The 22,276-nt window shown below is 48.7% G+C and overlaps 1 protein-coding gene across 1 annotated transcript in view; it reads right to left on the minus strand.

Moving 5' to 3' along the window:
* Positions 1 to 8,550: 8,550 nt before the first annotated feature.
* LOC125945655 (uncharacterized protein DDB_G0271670-like) overlaps positions 8,551 to 22,276 on the minus strand; it is a 57,554-nt gene continuing 43,828 nt past the window's right edge. The window contains 2 exon segments of the mRNA XM_049667863.1: positions 8,551 to 8,571; positions 14,339 to 14,695. Of these exon segments, the coding sequence (XP_049523820.1) occupies positions 8,551 to 8,571; positions 14,339 to 14,695 (378 nt within the window).

Consider the following 22,276-nt stretch of genomic DNA (forward strand, 5'->3'; position numbering starts at 1 on the left):
CTTTGGAGTGTCCATATAATTGCTATCGCAATAAAAAGGGTGTAAAGCTTTCGCTCGCACATACAGCAAACGGCGCGATCGCGAGAAGAACACCATGCGTCCATTCAACGCAGCGCGCGTCCGCCTGCCCTCCTCCTCCGCAAATTTGCATCTCTTTTCTCCTGCCCCGCTTCTCTCAATGCCACCAAGACATTCTCAAGGGCGCGTTGCTGTGCCGCGTGCTCAGCGCGTTCCCTCGTACTAGAGTGTACTAGAATGTGGGCGTGGGTCCAGCGGGCGCCCTAGCAAGCGCCGAGGGCGAGGCAAAAAAACGCAGAAAATGTGGCGGCGCTGCCATCGCCTTCTTCTGAATCTCCGGCCAACAAACGTTGGCTCTGGCTGTTTCGTCAGCGCTCATTGGCTGAGGCGAGCTCGCCGTCCGAGTAGCTGTCGTCTGCTCGACGCACCGTGGTTGTTGCGTCGTTTGCGTTCTTTCCGCCGCTCTTTTTCCATGTTATTTACAATACATTGGTGGGGAATAATCTCAGTGTTACCGCGACCGAGTATTCCCCTGTCAAAGCACCATGCAGCTGCGGTAGGGTATCCGACGCGAGAAGCGTCCGGCCGGCGAGCGGGGCTGTGTCATTCGGAAGAAAGTGACGGTGGCGCCATCTGAATTTTCAATAAAAAATGCCTCAGCGCAGAGCCCTCGTTGGACCCACTTCCACAATCTAGTACACTCTAGTCGTACTTACCCCGGTACGCTATTCTCCTCTCCACCTCCAGGCGCCTTCCTCCTCCGCTTCCCTTCGCGCCTTCAATTTAAACATCACTGACTTCACGAGTGGGCTGCCGTAGAAAGGAAAGTGTCGATGAAGTATCGACGCTAAGGAAGGCAAGGTCGACGCATGCGGTTGCTGAAATGATACGATGAATAAAATGCGGATTGCACATCTCTATTCTCGCCATTTTTCATATTTATTGTTCACTCCATTCATATTTTAATCGTATTGTATTCCACTGACAAACAATTACGATGGGCCCCACCGTGTCTCTATGGCCGTCCTGCAATGTAGGACACGCTCGTTGTATTCTCGATAATTCTCGGCCGCCCCGCATCCGCGTTGGGCGAGTCTCTTTCGTTATGAGCCGCCAACGTTGCTCGTCGTCCTACGCCTGTAAGCGGGCACGATACGAATCGGGCATTTGGACGAGACGGCAAGGAACGTTATTTTAAACCTACTTGGCCGGACGGGCCTCGCGAGCTTTGACCGCCCTCTTGTCGTGGCTGGTGCGTACTTCTCGGCTTGACGCGCGTCGACACTCCCACTTGCCCGTAGAAAGCACGAATGCTCGGAGCGCTTGCGTTTCCTCTATTCAGCGCCGACAGCTGTATTTCGACGCGGCAGTATGTTGCCATTACGAAATCCCCAAAAATGAGATAACGCTCCGCGCTAGGGCTTCGTTGAGTGCGTCCAATTAGTAACAAAGATCGCTGAGGCCTGCGCGGTGCTTTCGCCACGAGAGCTTCTCTTTTTTTCTCGCGTGTGTCTCACCGAAATAGTCCCCAGAGAGAAATGTGGGGACTTTCTAGTGGGGATTATTGCCTCTCTTACGCCTCAAAATGTGGCTTTGCCTAGGTACTACGGAGGACTACGCGTTTTGCTTCGTCGGCCGGTTTTATGGGCATTGCTTAGAGAGAATGTTTTTGCAAGCAATGCTTATTCAAACAAAGCAAATGATCTGAAAAAAGTGCGAAGAGAATTCCATAAAGTCCCGTAATCATGAGCGCAAGTGTAAATACTTGACCCACACGCAGGATGCTAAGCTCTTTAACGAAAGACCTGAGAGAAACTACCTGACAAAACAAAGCGAGTGGGTAGGCTATCCAATTGATATTAGCTATGGAGAGCGAGTCTAATTGCATAATTTTGCTACCTGCTTAATAATTTTGGAGCAGCGCCAAAACAAATTCTGCCTTCTGTCTGTATTGATTTGTCGCCGTCTGCAGTTTACTAAAGAGAATTTCACGAAGCCCCATCATGCTGCAGAAGCAAAAGCAGTTACTGGATGTACACTACCGACTCCAAAACGCGTATCGGACTGCACAGTAAGTGCACCTCTGAGGATGAACGCAATAAATGACCCGAGCACAAGCAGTACCTTTGACGATGGCACACCATCGGCGACGATCTCTCTGTATCAGTGCGCGGCGACTATGCGCACAGCGAAGAAGTAAGGCAACCGTGTGTACAGTTGAGTGAGCCCGGGAGATTACTGTGGTGATCCACATGACCGTTCTTGAGGCAATTACGCCGCGCGCTTTGCTGAAGTGGCCGCGCGATCTGGATACAGGTGGCGGCACCATCGCCCCGTTGTCAAAGATGGACGGTCGGCGGCACACATTGAAATGTACACGGCGACGCTGTGCTGTTAGCGATTTGTCCGTATTTTTTTGTTCTGAAACGGACTCACTGCCGTCAAATAATAATGTATTGCACTCCAACGCCACATTCTGCCACGCAACGCACGGTAAATATCTACTATACGTTAACGGAGTGCAAAACGTAGTTTGTTCAGGTGCATTCATGGCACTTTTTGTTCGTGTTCGCCGTGTGTTCTGCCTGTTCTGTTGGCGCAGCCGTTGCGCAGCTGAACATTTAGCTATTCTCGCACTGGTTATAAAAATGCCTGTATTCATGTACAATGTTGTGAAGTTATTAAGTTCTTAATAGGCAACTTCACAACTTTTACACATACATAACTGTCTTTTACTCATTTTTAATTTCTCTGTCAAATACATCATATTGACTAAGCTTAGTTGTACAAGGTGAGCAATTATGGGACAGACGGCGCTGTGACAGGATAACCATGTGGTAGCAATAAAAATATAACCTTTTTTTATCATGGTTGCAATAAAAAGCAGCCGTTTAGCCCGAAGGATGTTTTTGAATTATTACGTGCATGAGAATAATGAGAATAATTTTCAAAAATACGTTGTTGTCAGCATTTGTGAGAATATTGGCCTTCACCTTCCGTCAAGGTAAGAGCACTACGCTGAAGTGTTCATTATATTATTGTCACGCAACTCACTTTTACAATGGCCTGTGTCTAGCGACTGATGTGTTACACATTATCGTCTTGTAATACTCTATTTCCGCTTCCGTTTTGTAAAAGATCAAGTACCAAAGCGGGAAAATGCACTTTCGAGGCAGTTATTTATGCCTGGTGGGACATCCCTGTAGTACAACTAGTAACCGACAGTAAGCGACAGCCGAACAGTAAGTAAGCGACAGTCATATGAGCATATGCCTCTAAATATTTCTATCTTGCAACATCATATGAGCGCTTAATATTTGCTGTCCTACTGCTCAGTCATGTCATGCCACCTCGTTCTTGTTTATGTTATAGAAAATATGCGCAATATTATCATTGCAGAACTTTTGAAGACAAGATCGTCTTAGCTGACTTCAAACAATTTGGAAGTATCTGGGTTCTGGGTATCTTGTAACCTCTTGGTGACTTAAGAGGGCCGTATCGAGCCGCAAGCAGTATCGAAGTGTAGGTCTCAACAAGACGAAAAGCGAGAGTTAGTCGCTGAGTAGGTGAATTAAACAATACGGGTGTAATTAGCGCCAATATAGTTGGAAATTGATCAGGTTGCATTATACTTCTGTAAAGGGGGCGCCACAATACATCGAGAATACACCGAACGGCAAAGTTTTGTAAAACGGTGAGAGTTCGCTTGGACTAATCAGGGATTCCGCGAGGAAATGCTGTCCTGAAAGCGCCGCCGGGTGCGCCCACCAGAAGCGAGAATTAGTCAAAGATTAGATAAATGTTACGCCAGGGCGGCAATTAGCTCCAATATAGTCGAAAATTAGCCACACTGCACTATACCCCTGTAGAGGGTGCTCCGCCGCAGATATTGACATGTTGAGGCAAAGCCGCCGTGCGGGACACTTTTGGGAAATGGAGCGAGTTCGCTTGGACAAATAAGCATCGTGCTATCGAGGCAATTACATCTGGAAGGCCGCTTCGGCTGTGGTCACAATTAAGAAGCGAGAATTAGTCGCAAAGTAGTTGCAATTAGTGGTAGGCGTAATTTGCACCAATGTAGTCGAAAATTAACCGCTTTGCACCATGGACTGCACGGGAAGAGCCCGATTGGCCTCGTGGTCCAAAAAAGAAAAAGAAAGGGTCAACCAAATGTCCACGCAAAAGAAAGCAAGGTAGGTGTGATTGCGCATGAAATACCACGCAAAAAAAGATTCGAAATGAGCGAATAATGCACATGAAAAAAAAGCAGAAAGTGACAAGGTATAGAGATGTAATCAACATTTATTCGTAAAATAATTTGAAGCACCATTTACGTGGACCTTGTGTACTTTAGCGTCGAACTTGGTCGATCTTTTTTTATGTGAGACGGGCTTAAACGCTCGCGTGTACAAAATTTGTGGCCTAAATTAAAATGTGCAAAATTTCTTTGCACCAGGAGTGTGTGGACGCGTTACTCCGCCGCGTATTCCGTGTAATTCACAACCTGAGTATTGGACAATGTGTGTGTATAATTCACTGTACTATATCAGTCGCCTGACATCCGTACCTTCTCCCTTACACAGCCTCTTCACTTTAAAATGGTGAGAAATTGTACATGGGCTAGGGACGCACACTCCATGCGGACGTCTCCTCCCGTCTCTTGAATGAATGCTTTTCATTCAGTTTGCCTTTTCAGTTGTCGCGTCAGCAGGTGGCACTGAACGCCAGGCCGCCGGCACTGGGACTAATAGGTTAGAAAAAGAAAATTTCTAGGTAGTATGACGTCATGCAGTCAGCGTTCGCAAAGCAGCCTCGAGTAACGCTGTTAGCTTCGTGCTTTCACTAGCGAAATGCGCACACGGGACGTTGAATACTGGGGACGGCACGCCGTATGTGACGCCGCACGTTGCTTGGTTCGCGGTATCGGTTTGAGTAGCACTGGCCGGTGTAGTTGCCACCGCGTTGTCCGGCCCGTGCCGCTCGTTTCCTGCTCCCCACATTTGAGACGTTTGCTCTTCTCCTGTGTACCTGGAAGCATTGACGCCGTAGCAACGGCAACATTTATTTTGGAGAACTGGCGCGGTCGGGCGCGCGCTGCAACTTTCTAGCAGCGCATTGAACAAACGTCTAATTAAGCGCGGTTCTGTTCACCGCCTTCGCCCCCCGAACCCGCCGTGATGATGATATATGTTGTTTTGTGGCGCAAGGGCCAGCTATGGCCAAAGAGCGCCAAGACGTGGTGTACTGAGTGAGCAATGGTATGATCAGTGACAGTGGATAGGTGTAGGGTGGCTGTAAAGGGGCCTAAAATCCTGCGCACTAAAGGTGCCGTGGTTGCTCAGTGGCTATGGTGTTGGAATGCTGAGCACCAGGTCACGGGATCGAATCCCGGCCACGGCCAACACCCGTGTACTTGGATTTAGGTGCTCTTTAAAGAACCCCAGGTGGTCGAACTTAATCCGGAGTCCCCCACTACGGCGTGCCTCATAATCAGATCGTGGTTTTGGCACGTAAAACCCCACAAAATTTTTTTCATTAAGAAACACAAAGACGTAACCAATAATTGACAAATACAATAATGAACCGTCGGGAAGAACTCAGTCATAAACACTGGGGCCGCACGTTTCAACTCCAGCTTGTTTACACACATACATATAATGTCTTTAAATAGAATGTATCCTTGCCATATCGCTGAGTCATTCAAGGTATATTTATTTCTTTATTGAGTTTTCCACCAGGACCATTGCATTGTAGTGAGGAAGGGGTGTGAAGAATCAACCACAATGAAATGTACAATAGGGTAAAGCATATACTTATTACACTTTATACGTGTGATCAAGTAATCACTGTGTTTGAGGCGTCGTTATTTTTCTACTTTCGCATTTCTCATGCACTCTGGTTACTTTCTTGAAGACACGATGGCTGAATAGCACTTCGTCGATGGAGCCAACTACAGAATAGGCCAGTTTGCATACGGCACATTACACAACCATCAAAGTGAATATGGAATTATCCGCTGTTTTCGAATAAATATTTTATGAACAGAACAAGCTTTTGAAAGACACTGGGATAGTGATGATTAGTTTTCTTCTCAGCAGGTGGCTTTTAAACTGCCGTCTGCTACAGCGAAGGAACATAATTACGCCATAAGCATCGACCACATTTATCTAGCAAACTTAGTACTCATATACGTGGCTGCCCGGCTTGGCACCCTTTCGGTGTTTGCCAGCAGGGTCTAGAAACACTGAAGAGAGCACAGCCAGTGTTGGACGCCCTTACGGCGTTTCCCTCTGGCAGCCCAATGGTACTACTGCTACTACTACTAGTAGTGATATATATATATATATATATATATATATATATATATATATATATATATATATATATATATATATATTGTAAAGAAGAGACACAAAGACACAACATCCGTTCCTGGGCCGGCTGTTCTATTCTCTGTCCGTCGTCTTTCTTTTCTTCTAGCACCCGGCTTGCGAGCGCGCGCGGCCAAGTTCACTTCGCCTTGACACTCGGCCACGCTGCAAGTTTCCGGTGCGCTTGCAACTAAGCAACTTGTCCAGGGTTTGAGGTCGTCGTTGGTGATCCGTCCAGCGCGCAACCAGCTTCTCTGGCGGGCGGCACTGACTGCAGCGCGCTGGTCGCAGGTCTCGCCGACGATTATCCAGTCGATCTTGAAAAAATACGACAGGAAATTCTTGACGCCAAACCACAGTTTGTAGCACTGAACGCGCATGGTCGCATTGATCGCGTTCGGTCGCAACGCATCGGTGTGGTCTACGACGCGGCTTCTTAATTGAGGAGGTGAGCATCCGTGCTCGCATGGGACGCAACTTGCGCTTTTGCAGAGTTGCCACTGACGCAACAAAGCTCCTCAAGGTGTTCGATGCCACGTCGTATGCAGTTGAGCTGTCCAAGTTCGAGGCCGGGACACTAGGTGGATCTAGCGGAAGCGGGATGGTAGCGGAAGCGCAAGTGCGCCCAGCGTTTCCCACTAATTCGGATAGAGCCGACGGTGTCACCCGGTGAGACGCCACCTTCCTGTGCACATCCAACAGCGAGCTTGGAGACCGCGTCACCGACTGCTGTGGATAGCATGTTATCGCGGGCTCTGGCAGTGATGGTGTGGTGCCTGATGCCGAAGCAGAGTGTGAGACCGGCGGTGGAAAAAGTAGCTGGCAACCGGGGTCTACAGCAGGGCAGGCCGTGATCCCATATGTCAAAACCTTGTCGGCAGCAGCGATTTGGTGTTGCTCCCGAGCTTCATGGGGCTAAAGTCGCAGAATCTCGGCTGGCGTAGATAACCCTGTCAAAGTAGGAGAGGTGGTCGCCATGCGCTTCTTACTGTCTTCGGTAGAGCCGACGGCGACACCCGATGAGCCGGTGTCTGCGGCGCACCACTCTGCCTGAGGGCTGCTGCAGGGCACACCTGCCGTAGCGTCAAAGCGGTAGCTCGCAGGAGCGCCATGCGCAGAAATGGGCTGGTCAGACTCAACGTAGGCACAAGGATGCCGGCCGAAAGCAGCTATGAGCGCTGCGCTCCATTCAGGCCAGGACTGCTGCTTGACGCCTTCGTAGGTGTCCCATGCCTTTGCGGCACCGAAAAGTCGTTTGGCTGCAACCAGCCATCTTTTGTGGTCTGGCCAAGCATGCCGATCACCCAAGGCATTGATGGTGCCAACCCAAAGGGTGACGTCATCTTCAAAGCCGCGAAACGGCGGTATTTTTACGCAAGCCGGCTGCTGGAAGTCACAGCGCCTAGTCTCCGCCAGGTTGCTTGTCCAGCTTCCCGTGGAACTAGGGCCGGTGTCCACGGACAGTGCGGTCGTTGTAGGAGCGACAGTCGATTCTACCACCAAGGAAGCTGGGACGGCATACCTTGTTGGCTGAGGAGTCGAAGTAGTGCCGGGCATGATAGTCTCGCCAAGGGAAGCGCTGTCCCAATGTGAGGTGCAACCGCGAAACCGCTGAGGGATGCAAAGGTGTTCGTCGTAACCTCAAGTTGTTGGGTCAGCAGCGAGATGGCTCGCATGGCGTCGGACAAGCTGCCGGCTGAGCCGCCCGTAGAGCCAGGGGCGGAATCGACGTACCCTGAGGCGGCGGCAGCGGCCGCAGCACTCGGGCCAGCCGGACCAGTGGCCAAGGGAGCCTGAACGGCATCCGTTGAGCCAGAACTGGTGGCGTATGCGGCACTCACTGCAGCCGGAAGCATGGTCAGGGGAGCGTGAACAGCATCCCTAGCTGGCTGAGATGTCGATGATAACATGGGGCCGGGATAAAGGGCATGGGAAGCGTGGACGGCGTTCCCTGGCCGCAGCAGGAACGTACGACGGCGAGGATCCATGTCTAAGGCAGCGTGGACGGCATGCCTTGGCGGATTGGACCTTGACGTAGTCCCAGGCGCGGCATCGACGCGAAGGGAAGCGTTGACGGCGTTCCCTCGCCGGAAGGACCCTGGATGGCGAGATGCCGGAGGACGCAAGGCCTCAGCAGGACGGTGCTTAATGCTGAAGCCCCTTAAGACTTGGCGTTCGCCGACTGCGCCATTGTAAAGAAGAGACACAAAGGCACAAAACCCGTTCCTGGGCCGGCTGTTCTATTCTCTGTCCGTCGTCTTTCTTTTCTTCTAGCACCCGGCTTGCGAGCGCGCGCGGCCAAGTTCACTTCGCCATGATAATATATATATATATATATATATATATATATATATATATATATAATGCATACATACATAATACATACATAATACATACATACATACATACATACATACATACATACATACATACATACATACATACATACATACATACATGCATACATACATGATGTCCCAGCTATCACGCTGCACGATTTAAAAAAAGAGGAAGGGCGTTACGCGAAGCCAACCAGTGCGTATTGTTTCCCGTACAGTGGAGTAGCCGCCAGAAATTTTTATTGCGATAGCAATTATATGGACACTCCAAAGCAGATTTCTGCCGTCGGCGTCGCCGTCGTCGTCGCCGTTGCCGTCGCCGTGAGGTTCCGTATGACGTCAATGGAGATGAAATCGTCGCCGCGCGCTGCCGAACCCTGTATGTGCAAGTGAAAGGGCGCGAGGGACGCGCGCTTTCACGGGCAGTGAACCCACAGCGGAGAACAAACGCGCGGTTTGCGCCGTGCTCCCTTAAGGGCTGCAGAAGTAGGCGTCTCTTTCCTCCTTTACAATCACCATATATGTAGAGCAAACGCGCCTTATTATGACGCGCGAAAGGGCGCGGGGGGGGGGGGGGGGGGAGGGTAGGGAGGCGACGTTTAGCTGCGGAACCAAGTGCCTATTTATATCAGAGGCTCCGGCAGCAGTCACCAACGCCGCACGCGTTTCGTGCGAACGCGGGCAAAACGCCGACGGCGTCGACAACAGTTCTGCGTGTTGCCGGTGCTGCTGCATGTCCAAATTTATACAGCTGATAAAGCTACTATCATTACTGCGTATAGATCTCTACAAATTTGCTATCGCAATTGATGCTTCGCCTTTCAGGTGAAACTGCGACAACTTTTTCGTTACTGAGATTTATTTATTTAATTTTAATTAATTATCTAACTCGAGAAGTTCTGTACTAATTATCAAAGTGTCAATGAGAAAGTTGTAGAGCAACATGACAAACTCCTCCCTATACAGCTTTCTGTTGCTCAATACGTGCTACATAAATGTGTTTTTCCGAGTGTGAAAGAAGCCCGCGAATACACGCAGAATTGCCGCACGATTGGCCGCTCGAGGCACTTTGCGTGTATTCGCGCGCTTCTTTCATGCTCGGAAAAACACATTTATGTAGCACGTATTGAGCAACAGAAAGCTGTATCGGGAGGAGTTTGTCATGTTGCTCTACAACTTTCTCGTTGACACTTTGATAATTGGGACAGTACTTCTCGAGTTAAATAATTAATTACAAATAATTAATTAAATCTCAGTAACGAAAAAAATACTGGCAGCTACTCCACTGTACTGGAAACAATACGCACTAGGTTTGCTTCGCGTAACGCCGTTCCTCTTTTTTTTACATCGTGGTGCGTGATAGCTGGGACACCCTGTATATATATATATATATATATATATATATATATATATATATATATACCATGTCCGCACTTTTTTTATTGCGATAAACACTTGCCGTGAAGGCATAATTCTTGATATGTATGTGTATTATATGTGTGCTGTGAGGCCTGTGTTGTGTATAAATTGAAGCAGTGTTTTGTGGAATTTGTTATCGTGTATCCAGCGGTCATAGCTGGTTGTCACACTGTAGCGGAGGCCGGCTTGTATAGTAGGAGACGCGAGCATTCCGATTGTAAACCAGTACATGTCCATATTAGATGGTATGCATCTGCTTCCATCACAGGGACGGAGCAGTACGGACACGTAGCACGCAGTGGTAAATGCGACCAGTTCCACCTTGAGATCACAGCCGGTGTAAGGGCCACCCCGGCCCGAAGCCTCCTAAGCACAACTTCCTCCGAGTTGAAAATGAGCATGTAACGCAGCAACTGCCGGAACAAGTTGCTTTTTTATTTCACGTGCTTTTTCACGTTGCAAAATTAGCTCTGCAATTGTGTTGAGCTGGGCATGTTCCTGTAAGGTTGGTATCGGAGTGATGCGTGGTAGTGCTGTGATTGTGCGCATAGAATCACGATTAATCGTCTCTAACTGTGCCAACTGTGCCAAAGTTAGCCTTTGAAATTGTGCCTGATATAAAATTCTTGGCTGCAAGACTGCACGCACCAGCCGTCGAGCTACGTCAGTACGAGCTCCAGCTGCTTTTGCTGCAATGCGACGAATAAGGTGAAGTGTTTTTGTCGAAGTCTGTCGGATTTTACGGAGCCAGTGTGCACCACCGCCGGAGTGGTGAATATCGAGACCCAGTATGCGGACCTCAGAAGCCTCAGGGATTGTCACTGCGCCGAGTTTAAATGTAAAGGGGTGCTGCGTGATTCTTGTGCGTCCTTTCTTGTTGGCCACCACAACATAGCTTGATTTTTGGGCGGAAATGTCCAACCCTGCTTTCTGAGCGTAGTTGTGCAGAACATCAAGGGCTTCTTAAAGCTGTTGAGCTTGTCGAGATACATCTTCATGCACGGACCACAAAGTGCCGTCATCCGCATAGATTAAAAACTTCACGTCTGGAATCTGGTGCAGTTGCCAGGCTAGAGGCATTAGAGCAACGTTGAAGAGAGGAGGAGCTAAAACCGAACCTTGTGGGACTCCTCTGTTCGATGTGAAATACCCTTCTTGCCTTCCATCTACTCTAATCGCAAATGTGCGTTTATGAAGAAATGAGTAGATAAATCTTATGACCCGCGGTGGAAGTCCCAGGTCGATGAGGTTGGCAATAATGATTTCATGGTCTATATTGTCATAAGCTTTCGTTATGTCGGTTGCTACTACCGTGCGCACAGCGTGACTGTGTGGTGAAATCTGTAAAACATCGTCTGATAAGATAGAAAGACCGTCTTCAGTTCCCAAGTAAGAACGGAAGCCAATTTGAGCAGGATGATATTTGACATGGCGTTCAAGCCACCAGGAAACACGTGTGGCCAGCATCTTTTCAGCGAGCTTGCAGACAGTTGAGGTTAGTGAAATTGGGCGTAAAGACTGCAGGTTATTTGGAGACTTTCCTGGTTTCGGAATCGGGACAACAATTGAATGCTTCCAGTCAGGTGGAACGTTTCCAGTCTCCCATACTTTATTAATAGCCTGAAGAAGTGCGTCGAGAGCTGCTCCTTCCATGTTCTTGAAAACCTCATAAGGAATACCATCGGGTCCAGGTGTTGTTCGTTTCTTCGAAGTTTCAATCGACGCTATTAGTTCGGCCATGCTGAAAGGGCTGGATATTTCGGATTCATCAAACTCATCGATTTCGGGGCAGTTTATAGCTGACGCGTGATCGTACTTCGGGAAAAACGCTCTAGCAGCATGTTCTGCAAATTCATGTGGCGAACTTTGCATCGCTAACCTAACGCTTGCTGCAGGGTCAGGTTGCTTATGACTGCGTTCCATTGACCGAAACGTACGCCAAAGTGCTCTGTTTCCAATGCCCGATCCAAGATTCTCGCACCACTCATACCATCGTCGTCGAGAAAGTTGCTTTTCATGCCGAAGCGCCTTCGCCGCTATATGGTTAGCACGTGCACGGCTACCTGGTACATCGGGATTCCTCGACGCATACACTTCTGCCTGACGTCGCTTTGCCCAAAGTTGCAAAAGAGCGAGGTCCGGTTGAGGTTGTTCCTCGTCAACTGTGGTTACAGTGGTGTTACTCCGAAGCAGTTCTTGCAAAGCAGGAAGAATTTCCGAGGGCTCTGAGGGTACTTTATCAATCGATGATTCCCGAAACTTATCCCAATGCGTAACTGTTACTCGTCGTCGAATCTTCTTTATGCACGTTCTACGCAAACCAATCATTATTGGCATATGATCACTGCCCCAGGTATCTGGTTCCACCCGCCACTGCGGCATTCCAGGGCCAACCACCACGTGAGGTCTGGAGCGTGTGTTCTAGATACTGCGGGTACAGCACATGTTGCCACAGCGTGTCGGTTCAACAGTGTAAAAGTGGCATCGCTCATGACGTTTTTAACTTGACATCCTCTTCGGGAGTTGTACTTGTACCCCCATTCTGTATGTGGAGCATTAAAGTCTCCACCCACGAGAATAGGAATTCCCGGGTACGTAGACCGTAGATGGGCTATCCACCCCAAGTTCAAACGTGTGCGCTGTGGTCTGGCGTAGAATGACACTAGAATGACAGGAGTCTTCACTGGTCGTGCCAGGACCCCGACAACTTCTTGATTAACACTGCACCATGGCTCCAGATCAATCACTGTGTGAGCAATATGCGATGATACATACACTGCAGCTTTTCCGGGAGCTGAAGCCATTGTAGTAGCACGTGTATCTCAAATAGATGGGTTATGATACCCATTAAAATTGGACAGGGAGCACAGCTTATTATGCTCTTGAATAAGCAGTGCCCATACATGTAGCTTATTATATTGAAGCTTGGTTTTAATTTCTCCTAACTTGGAGCTTAGGCCCCGACAATTCCACTGTAGAATTCCATCCTGTGACAGCTGCTGCAGAGAATTAGCCATGATGCAGGCAATCCTGAATGAGCAGCGTTAGTTGAGCAAGTTGATCTAAAACTGTTGTCCAAACAGCTTGGTTGACCTGTTGTGCCGGACGGGATCCAGGCGTAACAGTGGCATTCGCGCTGGTTGATGCGTTACGTGTTGGTCCTGTTTTCTGACGCCGCAGAATTACCAATTCTTTGTGTTTGCGTAGTCGCTCAATCTCTCTGGCCAGTGCGTCTATGCGAGCGTCAATGTCATCATGGTCATCATCCGACTCATGCAGAGGTTCTGGTAATTTCTGTTTCTTTGTCTGCGACTGCTTGCCACGTTTAAGAGCAGAAGAATACAGTTGTGTTTCTGGGGCTTCTGCTTCTTCTGCCATGAGCATCTCTGGCTCTTCTTCAAAGACCTCATAACGATTGTGAGTTATTACTATACTCGTTTTTGGTATAGCCTTTCGTATCCGTGCTGTGGCCTTCTGTTTAGTCGGACAACTTGTGCTTGTCATATCGTGCTCATCAGATTTACATAAGCCACATCGATATCGTGGTTGGCCTTCTGGTGTGAGCTTTTCGGGGTCACTAGTACGCTGTGGGCAAAATGCCTGCATGTGTCCACGTTGAAAGCAGCAATAGCAGAATATTGCCCGAGGGAAGTAGGGTTTAGGTCGCCATATACAACCATAGTAGTGAAACCGTTCTGGAATACATTGGGGGCCCTGTACCGTCACTAAGCAAGTAAGGCTTTTGCCCATGAATCTAGCTGCGAGCACCCTGTGTGTCGTGGACGTCAATTCACGACATATTACCTCAGGGGTGTATTCCGGGTCAATGCCATAAACAACACACCTCTGTATATTAGGGCCCGATGCAAAGTAGCACTGCACAGGTAGGTGCTGATCTCCTGACAGTGGGATAGATGTTAAAGTGCACATTTTCTGCACATCACTGAGAGATGCCGAGTGCACAGTGATCGAGTTTGTAGATTTATATGCTGCGAACCCTTTGTATCCAGTGGTTTCAAGAGATTGGTCGATGACCATTTGGACATATTTTGTGGCTACTGAAGTTATGTCGTAGCATGAAAGGGGACGTATATGAACTCGATAGGATTCTGAAGGGGTAGGCGTAGGGTAAGACTGAGAGGGAGCGTGCGTAGGGGAGGGCGTGGAGGAATTGTCTGGGGTGGCCCTTACCTTTTTTGCCGGTTGCTCCGATGCGATGGCGTCTTGTTGAAGCACGTTGACTGGGGGACCTCGCTTGGCTGCATTCGTTGAACCGCCAGAGGGCTGCACGTCCATAGGGTCACCAGTGTCCGTCGGCACGATTCCGGATAGGTTCACATTCACATCACGAAGTGGACTGTCCTTCGGTGTTGCATCTTGTGTCTTCGAGCTATCGGTTGCACACTGCTGCTGCATAGTTGGCACAGATGTCACGCGCAGCAGTCCAGTGGAAGGAACAGATGAGAAGCTCACATCTGGCACAAACACTTCTTCGTCGGGCGAGCGCGGCGGCGCTAGGCCTAAGCGCCAGCCGTGCGTGTTTTGAGCCTATTAGACCAGCATGATCAGTAGGACAAGACAAAGGAGAGTCCTCTCCAGAGTCCGCAGATCCCCATAGGCTTCCGAGAAGCTTCGTATCCGGACAAGGGCGAGATTTTCGTTGCTGTCGAGCAATTTCCAAGGAACCCAAGGAAACCACGTTTGCGTTGAAACGCCGTCGCCTTCTTTTTCGCATGTCCGCACCTACGCACCTCAGGGTGTGTCTGGTCACTATGGTACAGCAATGATCCCTCTACTGGAGCAGTCCGCCACTTTCCTGCGGCTGCCTCAGTATTCTGCGCTTGCGCTTCCTACGGAGAAGGACACGTTTTGCCATATTAGAAGGTGTTGAGCATCACTGTCTCTTGCGGCCCGAGTCTCCTCGCGCCGTTTCTAAACCCCACACATCGAACGCCGAGGCGCCATAGCCGAGTGAGCGTGACATTTCTGTAGCACATTGCCCATTTGAAAGCTCTATAACTCCCGATGAGCGCCGGCTTAATTCGAAATTTAAAAAAATTGTGATCGGTGAAGTATCCATACTATATTGGAATGAGAAAACCACCTTATAAAGCTTTAATCCACATTAGTCAAATTTAATCCACCTTAATCTACCTTTATGCACCTTAATCCACTTTAATCCACCCTAATTCACTTTTATCCACCTTAAGTGATTTTACTCTAATTTGTCCTAACTTTAATCTCGCCATACAAATATACAAGACGCTGATGATGTTTCCTCCCACTCATTGCGGACAACGTCAGCTCTTCTGCCTCATGGGACATGTAAGGATTGCGAATTAATATACTTGCTATGGCACAGTGAGTGAACTCTAACAAGGCTGCTCTCGCTATAAGATTGGCAAATTTATCGCCGAGCTATGCCTCTCCGAACGCCGAGCGAGAGGCTGAATTTAACTCCCATTGCGTCCTGCGCGGCGCGACACGGCGCGCGCCTGTGCAGGCGACATGCCTGCATGGGCGCGGCTTTTATAATTTTTTATAATTATCGAGGCTTTTTATAATTTTTTTTCGAATCCGAAGCATTCTTTCGTTCGGTTCACGCGGTCATTTTCTGCTCCGTTCCATTCGTCCTTAAGCTTCGTGTCCCAGAAAACCCGTGGCGCCATCTAGGATCTAATAGGTGAATTCCTGTAATCCCTGTACATACACAAACTTCTGTATGCTCACCGCCACCGACTTATTGGCGCGGGCAATGCAAGGAATTTACAGAGCCAATAACTGGCCTGATCAATCAATCAGGTAATCGAGAAATCTGCGGAGTACAATCAACCTCTCTACATGGCTTTCATAGATTATGAAAAGGCATTTGATTCAGTAGAGATACCAGCAGTCATAGAGGCATTGCGTAATCAAGGAGTAGAGGATGCATACGTGAATATCTTAGCAAATATCTACAAGGATTCCACAGCTACCTTGATTCTCCACAAGAAAAGTAGAAAGATACCTATCAAGAAAGGGGTCAGGCAAGGAGACACAATCTCTCCAATGCTATTCACTGCATGCTTAGAAGTATTCAAGCTCTTAGACTGGGAAGGATTAGGAGTGAGGATCAACGGCGAATATCTCAGCAACCTTCGGTTTGCAGATGACATTGTCCTATTGAGCAACAATGGAGAGGAATTACTACAAATGATTGAGGACCTTCATCGAGAAAGTGCAAGAATTGGGTTGAAGATGAATATGCAGAAGACAAAGATAATGTTCAATAGCCTGGCAAGGGAACAAGAATTCAGGATCGCCAGTCAGCCTCTAGAGTCTGTAAAGGAATATGTTTGTAAAGGAATATGTGTCAACTGCCTTGCCATTCCTCTTTCGAGAGCCGACGCAGCGAAAAAACTTTCCGCACTTGCGCGTGAACTAACATTGATGCAATGGAATTCCTCCGATTTCACAAGTGCACGCCTTCATGCCCTGGACCCTAATTTTTACAGCTTCGTATTCCATTCGACCTTCCACGACGGGACTGCACACTTCTAATCCGTCTATGGCTTGGAGTAGCATTTTCAAATGCGTACTCCTTTCGTATCGGAATGGCCAATAGCCCACTTTGTGAATCCTGCGGGTGCAACGAAACAATCGTACACCTTCTTTGTGAGTGCCCTCGTTTCAACCCGCAGAGAGCAGCTCTCTCAGCGACAATAGATCAACTGGACAAATGCCCAATAACAGAAAAGAACATCCTTGGAAACTGGCCTACACAAACAACGGCGCGAGCCGCCCTGAAGGCACTGCTGCGTTACTTGAAAGACACCGGACTCAGTGACAAATTGTGACTCTGCATTGTGTTACTTAGGACGGAACGTTCAGACAATGCAACACGAGAACGCCTTCGCGGACTTCATGACAGTGCCCACAGAAACAGTTCTGTTTTGTGTGCGTGTGTGATTTTCTTGTTTCCTTCCTTTTTGTTTATTCTTTATTTTCACTCATTTTTCTCTCTCTCTCCTTTCGCATCCCTTTACCCCTCCCCCGGTACAGGGTAGCCAACCGGAGATAACCTCTGGTTAACCTCCCTGTCTTTCCTTTACCTTTTTCTCTCTCTCTCTATGTTTATCTAGGTCAATTACTCACAGGGGACCCTGATCATGAGAAAGAAATTTACAGAAGAATAAAATTAGGTTGGAGAGCACACGGCAGGCATTGCCAAATCCTGACTGGGAGCTTACCACTGTCATTGAAAAGAAAAGTGTACAATCATTGCATTATACCGGTGCTAACATATGGGGCAGAAACTTGGAGGTTAACAAAGAAGCTCGAGAACAAGTTAAGGACCGCACAAAGAGCGATGGAACGAAAAATCTTAGGAGTAACGTTAAGAGACAGGAAGAGAGCGGTGTGGATCAGAGAACAAACGGGGGTAGACGATATTCTAGTTGACATTAAGCGGAAGAAATGGAGCTGGGCAGGCCATGTAATGCGTAGGATGGATAACCGGTGGACCATTAGGGTTACAGAATGGATACCAAGAGAAGGGAAGCGCAGTCGAGGACGGCAGAAAGTCAGGTGGGATGATGAGGTTAGGAAATTCGCAGGCGCAAGTTGGAATACGCTAGCGCAAGACAGGGGTAATTGGAGATCGCAGGGAGAGGCCTTCGTCCTGCAGTGGACATAAATATAGGCTGATGATGATGATGATGATAACTGGCCATGAAGCGACAAATCTACACCTTAAGTTAAGCACGCAGAAATCGGGAATTATGCATGATCTTGAACGTAGAGACGAGTGATGACGTGGCAGCAATTCAACAGGAAGGCATACCCATAGTCAAGGATGTAATATAAGACCGTTCCCCTACCGGGAACAAGGGGGGCACGTGAAGCTTGTCGTACCCTCAAAATTGGGTGTCGCGTTCCCTGGCCTCGGGGTTCGCTGCCCTTCGTTGGCGCTGGGCTTCGGTAAGAGGGTCATTTAACGTGGGATCCGCTGCCAGCCGCTGTAACCGAGCTTGGGCTTAGGCTGCCTTGAACGCAGGATCCGCACTGCGAGCGCGAGCCTGTTACCGGCGACGTTGACGGCGTTTCTCGTCGAAAGTGGCCTGTTCCGCTGTCGACCGAACAACGTCATGCCTTTCCATCTGTTTACCGAGCGGGCACTACCTTCCCTTGCCCTTCTCCCGGCGCGCGGCCGCTCTTGATTGGGTGCTCCCGTCACGTGTTACGGGAGTGCGCTTCACGTGTTTCGCCAGAGCGAGACGGTTTTTTTGCGGTCAACCTAACGGCATGACACTTGTGAGGTAATACAGGCCTCGCTTGAAAAAAAGAAGCACCAATTGGTGGCGATGGCAAATTTACTAGAAGAGAGCCATACGGAGTAAGGATAGTAGTTTTATCGACTGCATAAACTTGGACACATTCGCTTACTAACTGAATTAACTAGCATGATGTCAACGCCCACAAGCAAACATGAATAGATCGCACTCGATGACGGCAGACAACCACTGTCAAAACGCTGGCGTGAGCAAGCGCGGCGGCAGCAGCGACCGAAGGTTCGTGCGGTCCATCGCTTCAACGTAAACTGAGCGGCGAAAGCACAGCGCATACAAAGGTAAGAGCTGTGTGGAGATCACTTTCAAGATATGGTGCGTCGCGACAGCCCTCAGCAACGCAAAGTACGCAGTTCCTGGCAGAGTAGAAGCCGCGCACCGTCCCTCCCGCGCTGCCTTTCCGCTTTGCTCATTTCGCGTGGAAGATTGAGTCGCCAGTTCCCCTTGCGCCCGGTCGCAAGATACGCATTTGGTGCCGCAGCTAAACGTCGCCTCCCATCCCTCCCATCCCCCCACGGCCTTTCGCACGACGGAAGACGGTGCGTTCGCTGTCCGCCGTGCACTCGCTCTCTGTGAAAGCGCGCGTCCCTCGCGCGCGTTCACTCGCACATCGGCATACAGCGCGCGGCGACCATTTTATCGCCGTTGGACTTTATACGGAACCTCACTGCAACAGCGACGACAACGGCGACGGGAGAAATGAGCTTGGAGTGTCCATATAATCGCAATAATAGGTACCTGGTTGTATGCATAAACGAAGGAACGACCTACTAAAAATGAAAGGGAAGCGGAATACAGCAACAATGAAAAGTAGTGCACTTTTGGGCTACAGTAAATGTGTATTCGGGGTCCCCACTAAAACCAAAAATGACGGAGTCCAAGGTGACATGGGTTGGGCTGCTCTGAAGTCATAGAATCGCAGAGCAAGATTGGTTTTGAAGAAAGACTAAGCAACACGGACGGCAAGAATTGGTCGGCTATACAGTGTACGAATATCTGTACCTCAAATCCGTGGACAATGAGTGGACGAAGAGGTCAAGAAAGTTGACAGCCAAGTACAGGGTAATTTAACACGTCAATGGAAAAGCAACAGTCATAAAAAGAAAGTGAGAGACAGAGAGACTGCCAATTGGATGCATAGGATAGAAACAAAATTATACCTGCCTTCTACTCCGCGAAGATGTACATGTGCATGTGTTGCACGTGATGCAGTTGCGTAAACACAAGTGAACACAGATTTCCAAAAGGAACTTATACTGAAACGTTGAGAGGCAAGAAGACGCAGCGACTTCCAACGCTACTCGACGAGCGTCTAGTTCTCTGGTGAAAACCTGCCCAGCCGCCGCCATTAGCAACGGCTGCAGTCTCGGACACTGCGCGCGTTCGGCAAGAGCGCGGGGAAACGCGGACGGCGTCGGCACCAGCTCTGCGCATCTTGATGAATTTGGATGAAGCATGCAGTTACGGCCATCTAACAGGGGGAAGCGCCGCCATAGTTGGCTTAAATGCTGTAGATGGCGTGAAACAAACATGCAAAAGTAACGTGAAGCACTGAAAAAAGAGTTAGGCGAGAGGAGTGAGTTGGTGTCAGGGATAACGGAAGAGGGAGACGAAGAGACGGAAAGAATCATAATAAGCACGAGTTGCAGGAACAGGACCCATGACTTTTTAGATGTTAGCAGGGTCGGGTAGGTGTCGGGCGATAGGGATGCGGTACGGACACAGGCGTGCATTGAGACACGATGCGTGCAGTGCCGGGACACGAAGAAAAATAGTCTGTCGATCTCGTCCGTGCAAATTACACCGTACCTAACTTTGATCACCCTGTATTATGCTTTATGCGCATGATCTATCTAGTAAGCCCCCACGTTGTCTTTGAGGCATAATGTTTTCTACTTTCACATTTTCGTGCACTCTGGTTACTTCGCAAATGGCACATCACAACATCGGACGTCAATGGAGCCAACCAATATATTCATCAGCTCGCATACGCCACATTACAAAACCTCCTAAATGAATATTCCTACCGGCGCTGTTTTCTAATAAATGTTTGATGAACCTAAAATTTTTTTTTTCAAAGCTACTGGGACAGTCCTGACAAATCTCCTTCTCAACACAAGCCTTTTAATCTACTGTCTGCAACAGCGAAGGCAAATAAGTGCGCCGTTAGCATTAGCCACAATTATTTAGTAAACGTAGCACTCGCTAATGAGGCTGTCCTGGCTTCTTACCTTTTCGGTGTTTGCCAGCCGGTGCTAGAAGCACTGAGACAGCCCGGGTTTTGCAAAGGCCTCCTAGAGTGTTGGACGCCCTCTTGCGGGAACCTGAGGCAATGTTAGCTACCCGGTGACGGAGTACACCGTAGAAAAAAAATTAAGATACGGTCCCCGACGAAAAGATCGAAACCGGCAAGGGTATGAGAGACTGCACTATATAAACAATACATGAGGAGGCCCTCCACGATTGTATGCAATTCGTCAGAGACCGTTACGGGCATTGTACAGGCTGAGCAATGCGCATTTCCCATGTCATCACAACGTTCGATCGAGCCTGGACATCGTAATGATTCACAAAGCAACCAGGATGCCTCAAAGTTTGCTATTTGCAACTTGCTCCAGTGGCAACTGTAAGGGTCAAATCCTTCTCGAATAAAGCAATGCTTGAAAAACGAATGTAGGGACTTCTTTTTTCCTAACCCGTCCCTCGCCAATTATGTGATTGCCGTTGTAACATGGCAGCGCATCAGCCTATGGCGACAGCGAGGACACATTGTAAACGCCAGTTTTAGCGGTCAAGTGCGTCTGAATGAGGCGACGCACGAGATATTTAGAACGAAACGCACGAAGTTGTTGGGACGTTGTTTGGATATGAAACGGCGCAATATGGCATTGTCAGTCCTGCGGAAACACGTATATAGGAGGAAGTTTCATCAACGAAAAAAAAAAAAACAACGGCGCTACCACTACATGCACTGTAGCGCGAAAACACGCCCCGAAAAAAGAAGAAAAAACAGAAAACACGCGGCTTTTTCAGAAGAGAACCTTCAAGTGTTAAAATAGAATTTGGCCCGGTCCGAGGATCGTGCCCAGCGCCAACGCCTTTCCAGGTCGGTCGCTCGAACATCTCAGCTAAGCCGGAGTCTAGCATACTGCAAGGCGAGACCGAATTGATAGGCAACGGGAATCACAGGAACACTGAATACGACAAATCAGTTCTGTGGAAGGGCGCAAGTTGAAGAAGGTTTCATAAAAGGCAACGAAACTGCAAAGAAAACATTTGTGTTTTCTCTCAAGCTACGTGTTACAGGAAAGGCGGACGTCAATTTTCCCTTCCTCCAAATATTGCGGCACCCACTGTAGGCCCGTAAGATGGGCAGCTTCTGGATAGGTCCTTACTCCTTCCCCACTTGAGTATGATCACGTAGCCATTTGCGAGTGCCTATTTTAAGCTAGTAAATGTTTATAGAAAACCAGCGTTGAAAACATTTTAGAAAGAGTTTTCGCTAAGTGCGAATAAGCCTAATCGTAAACGCACTTATTTAAAGTGTAATAATAATGTGCGTCACAAGTTCATTCATTCATTCATTCATTCATTCATTCATTCATAGAGGCCATACTATCGGAACCTTTCCGCGGTGGCTGTTATGAGTGATCGACACAGTGACCTCACCAGAACAGGAATTGGCCTCCCTGGTGCACTATTCGGCCGCTACCTCCAAAATGACTCCTACAATTTACCCGTCGCCACCAGTTCCCAGCGTCTGCGGAGCACCTGACCAAGGCGGCCGTCAAGCTTTTGCCAA

The sequence above is a fragment of the Dermacentor silvarum genome, chromosome 5 (assembly GCF_013339745.2).
Source record: "Dermacentor silvarum isolate Dsil-2018 chromosome 5, BIME_Dsil_1.4, whole genome shotgun sequence".
NCBI classification, from domain to species: domain Eukaryota; kingdom Metazoa; phylum Arthropoda; class Arachnida; order Ixodida; family Ixodidae; genus Dermacentor; species Dermacentor silvarum.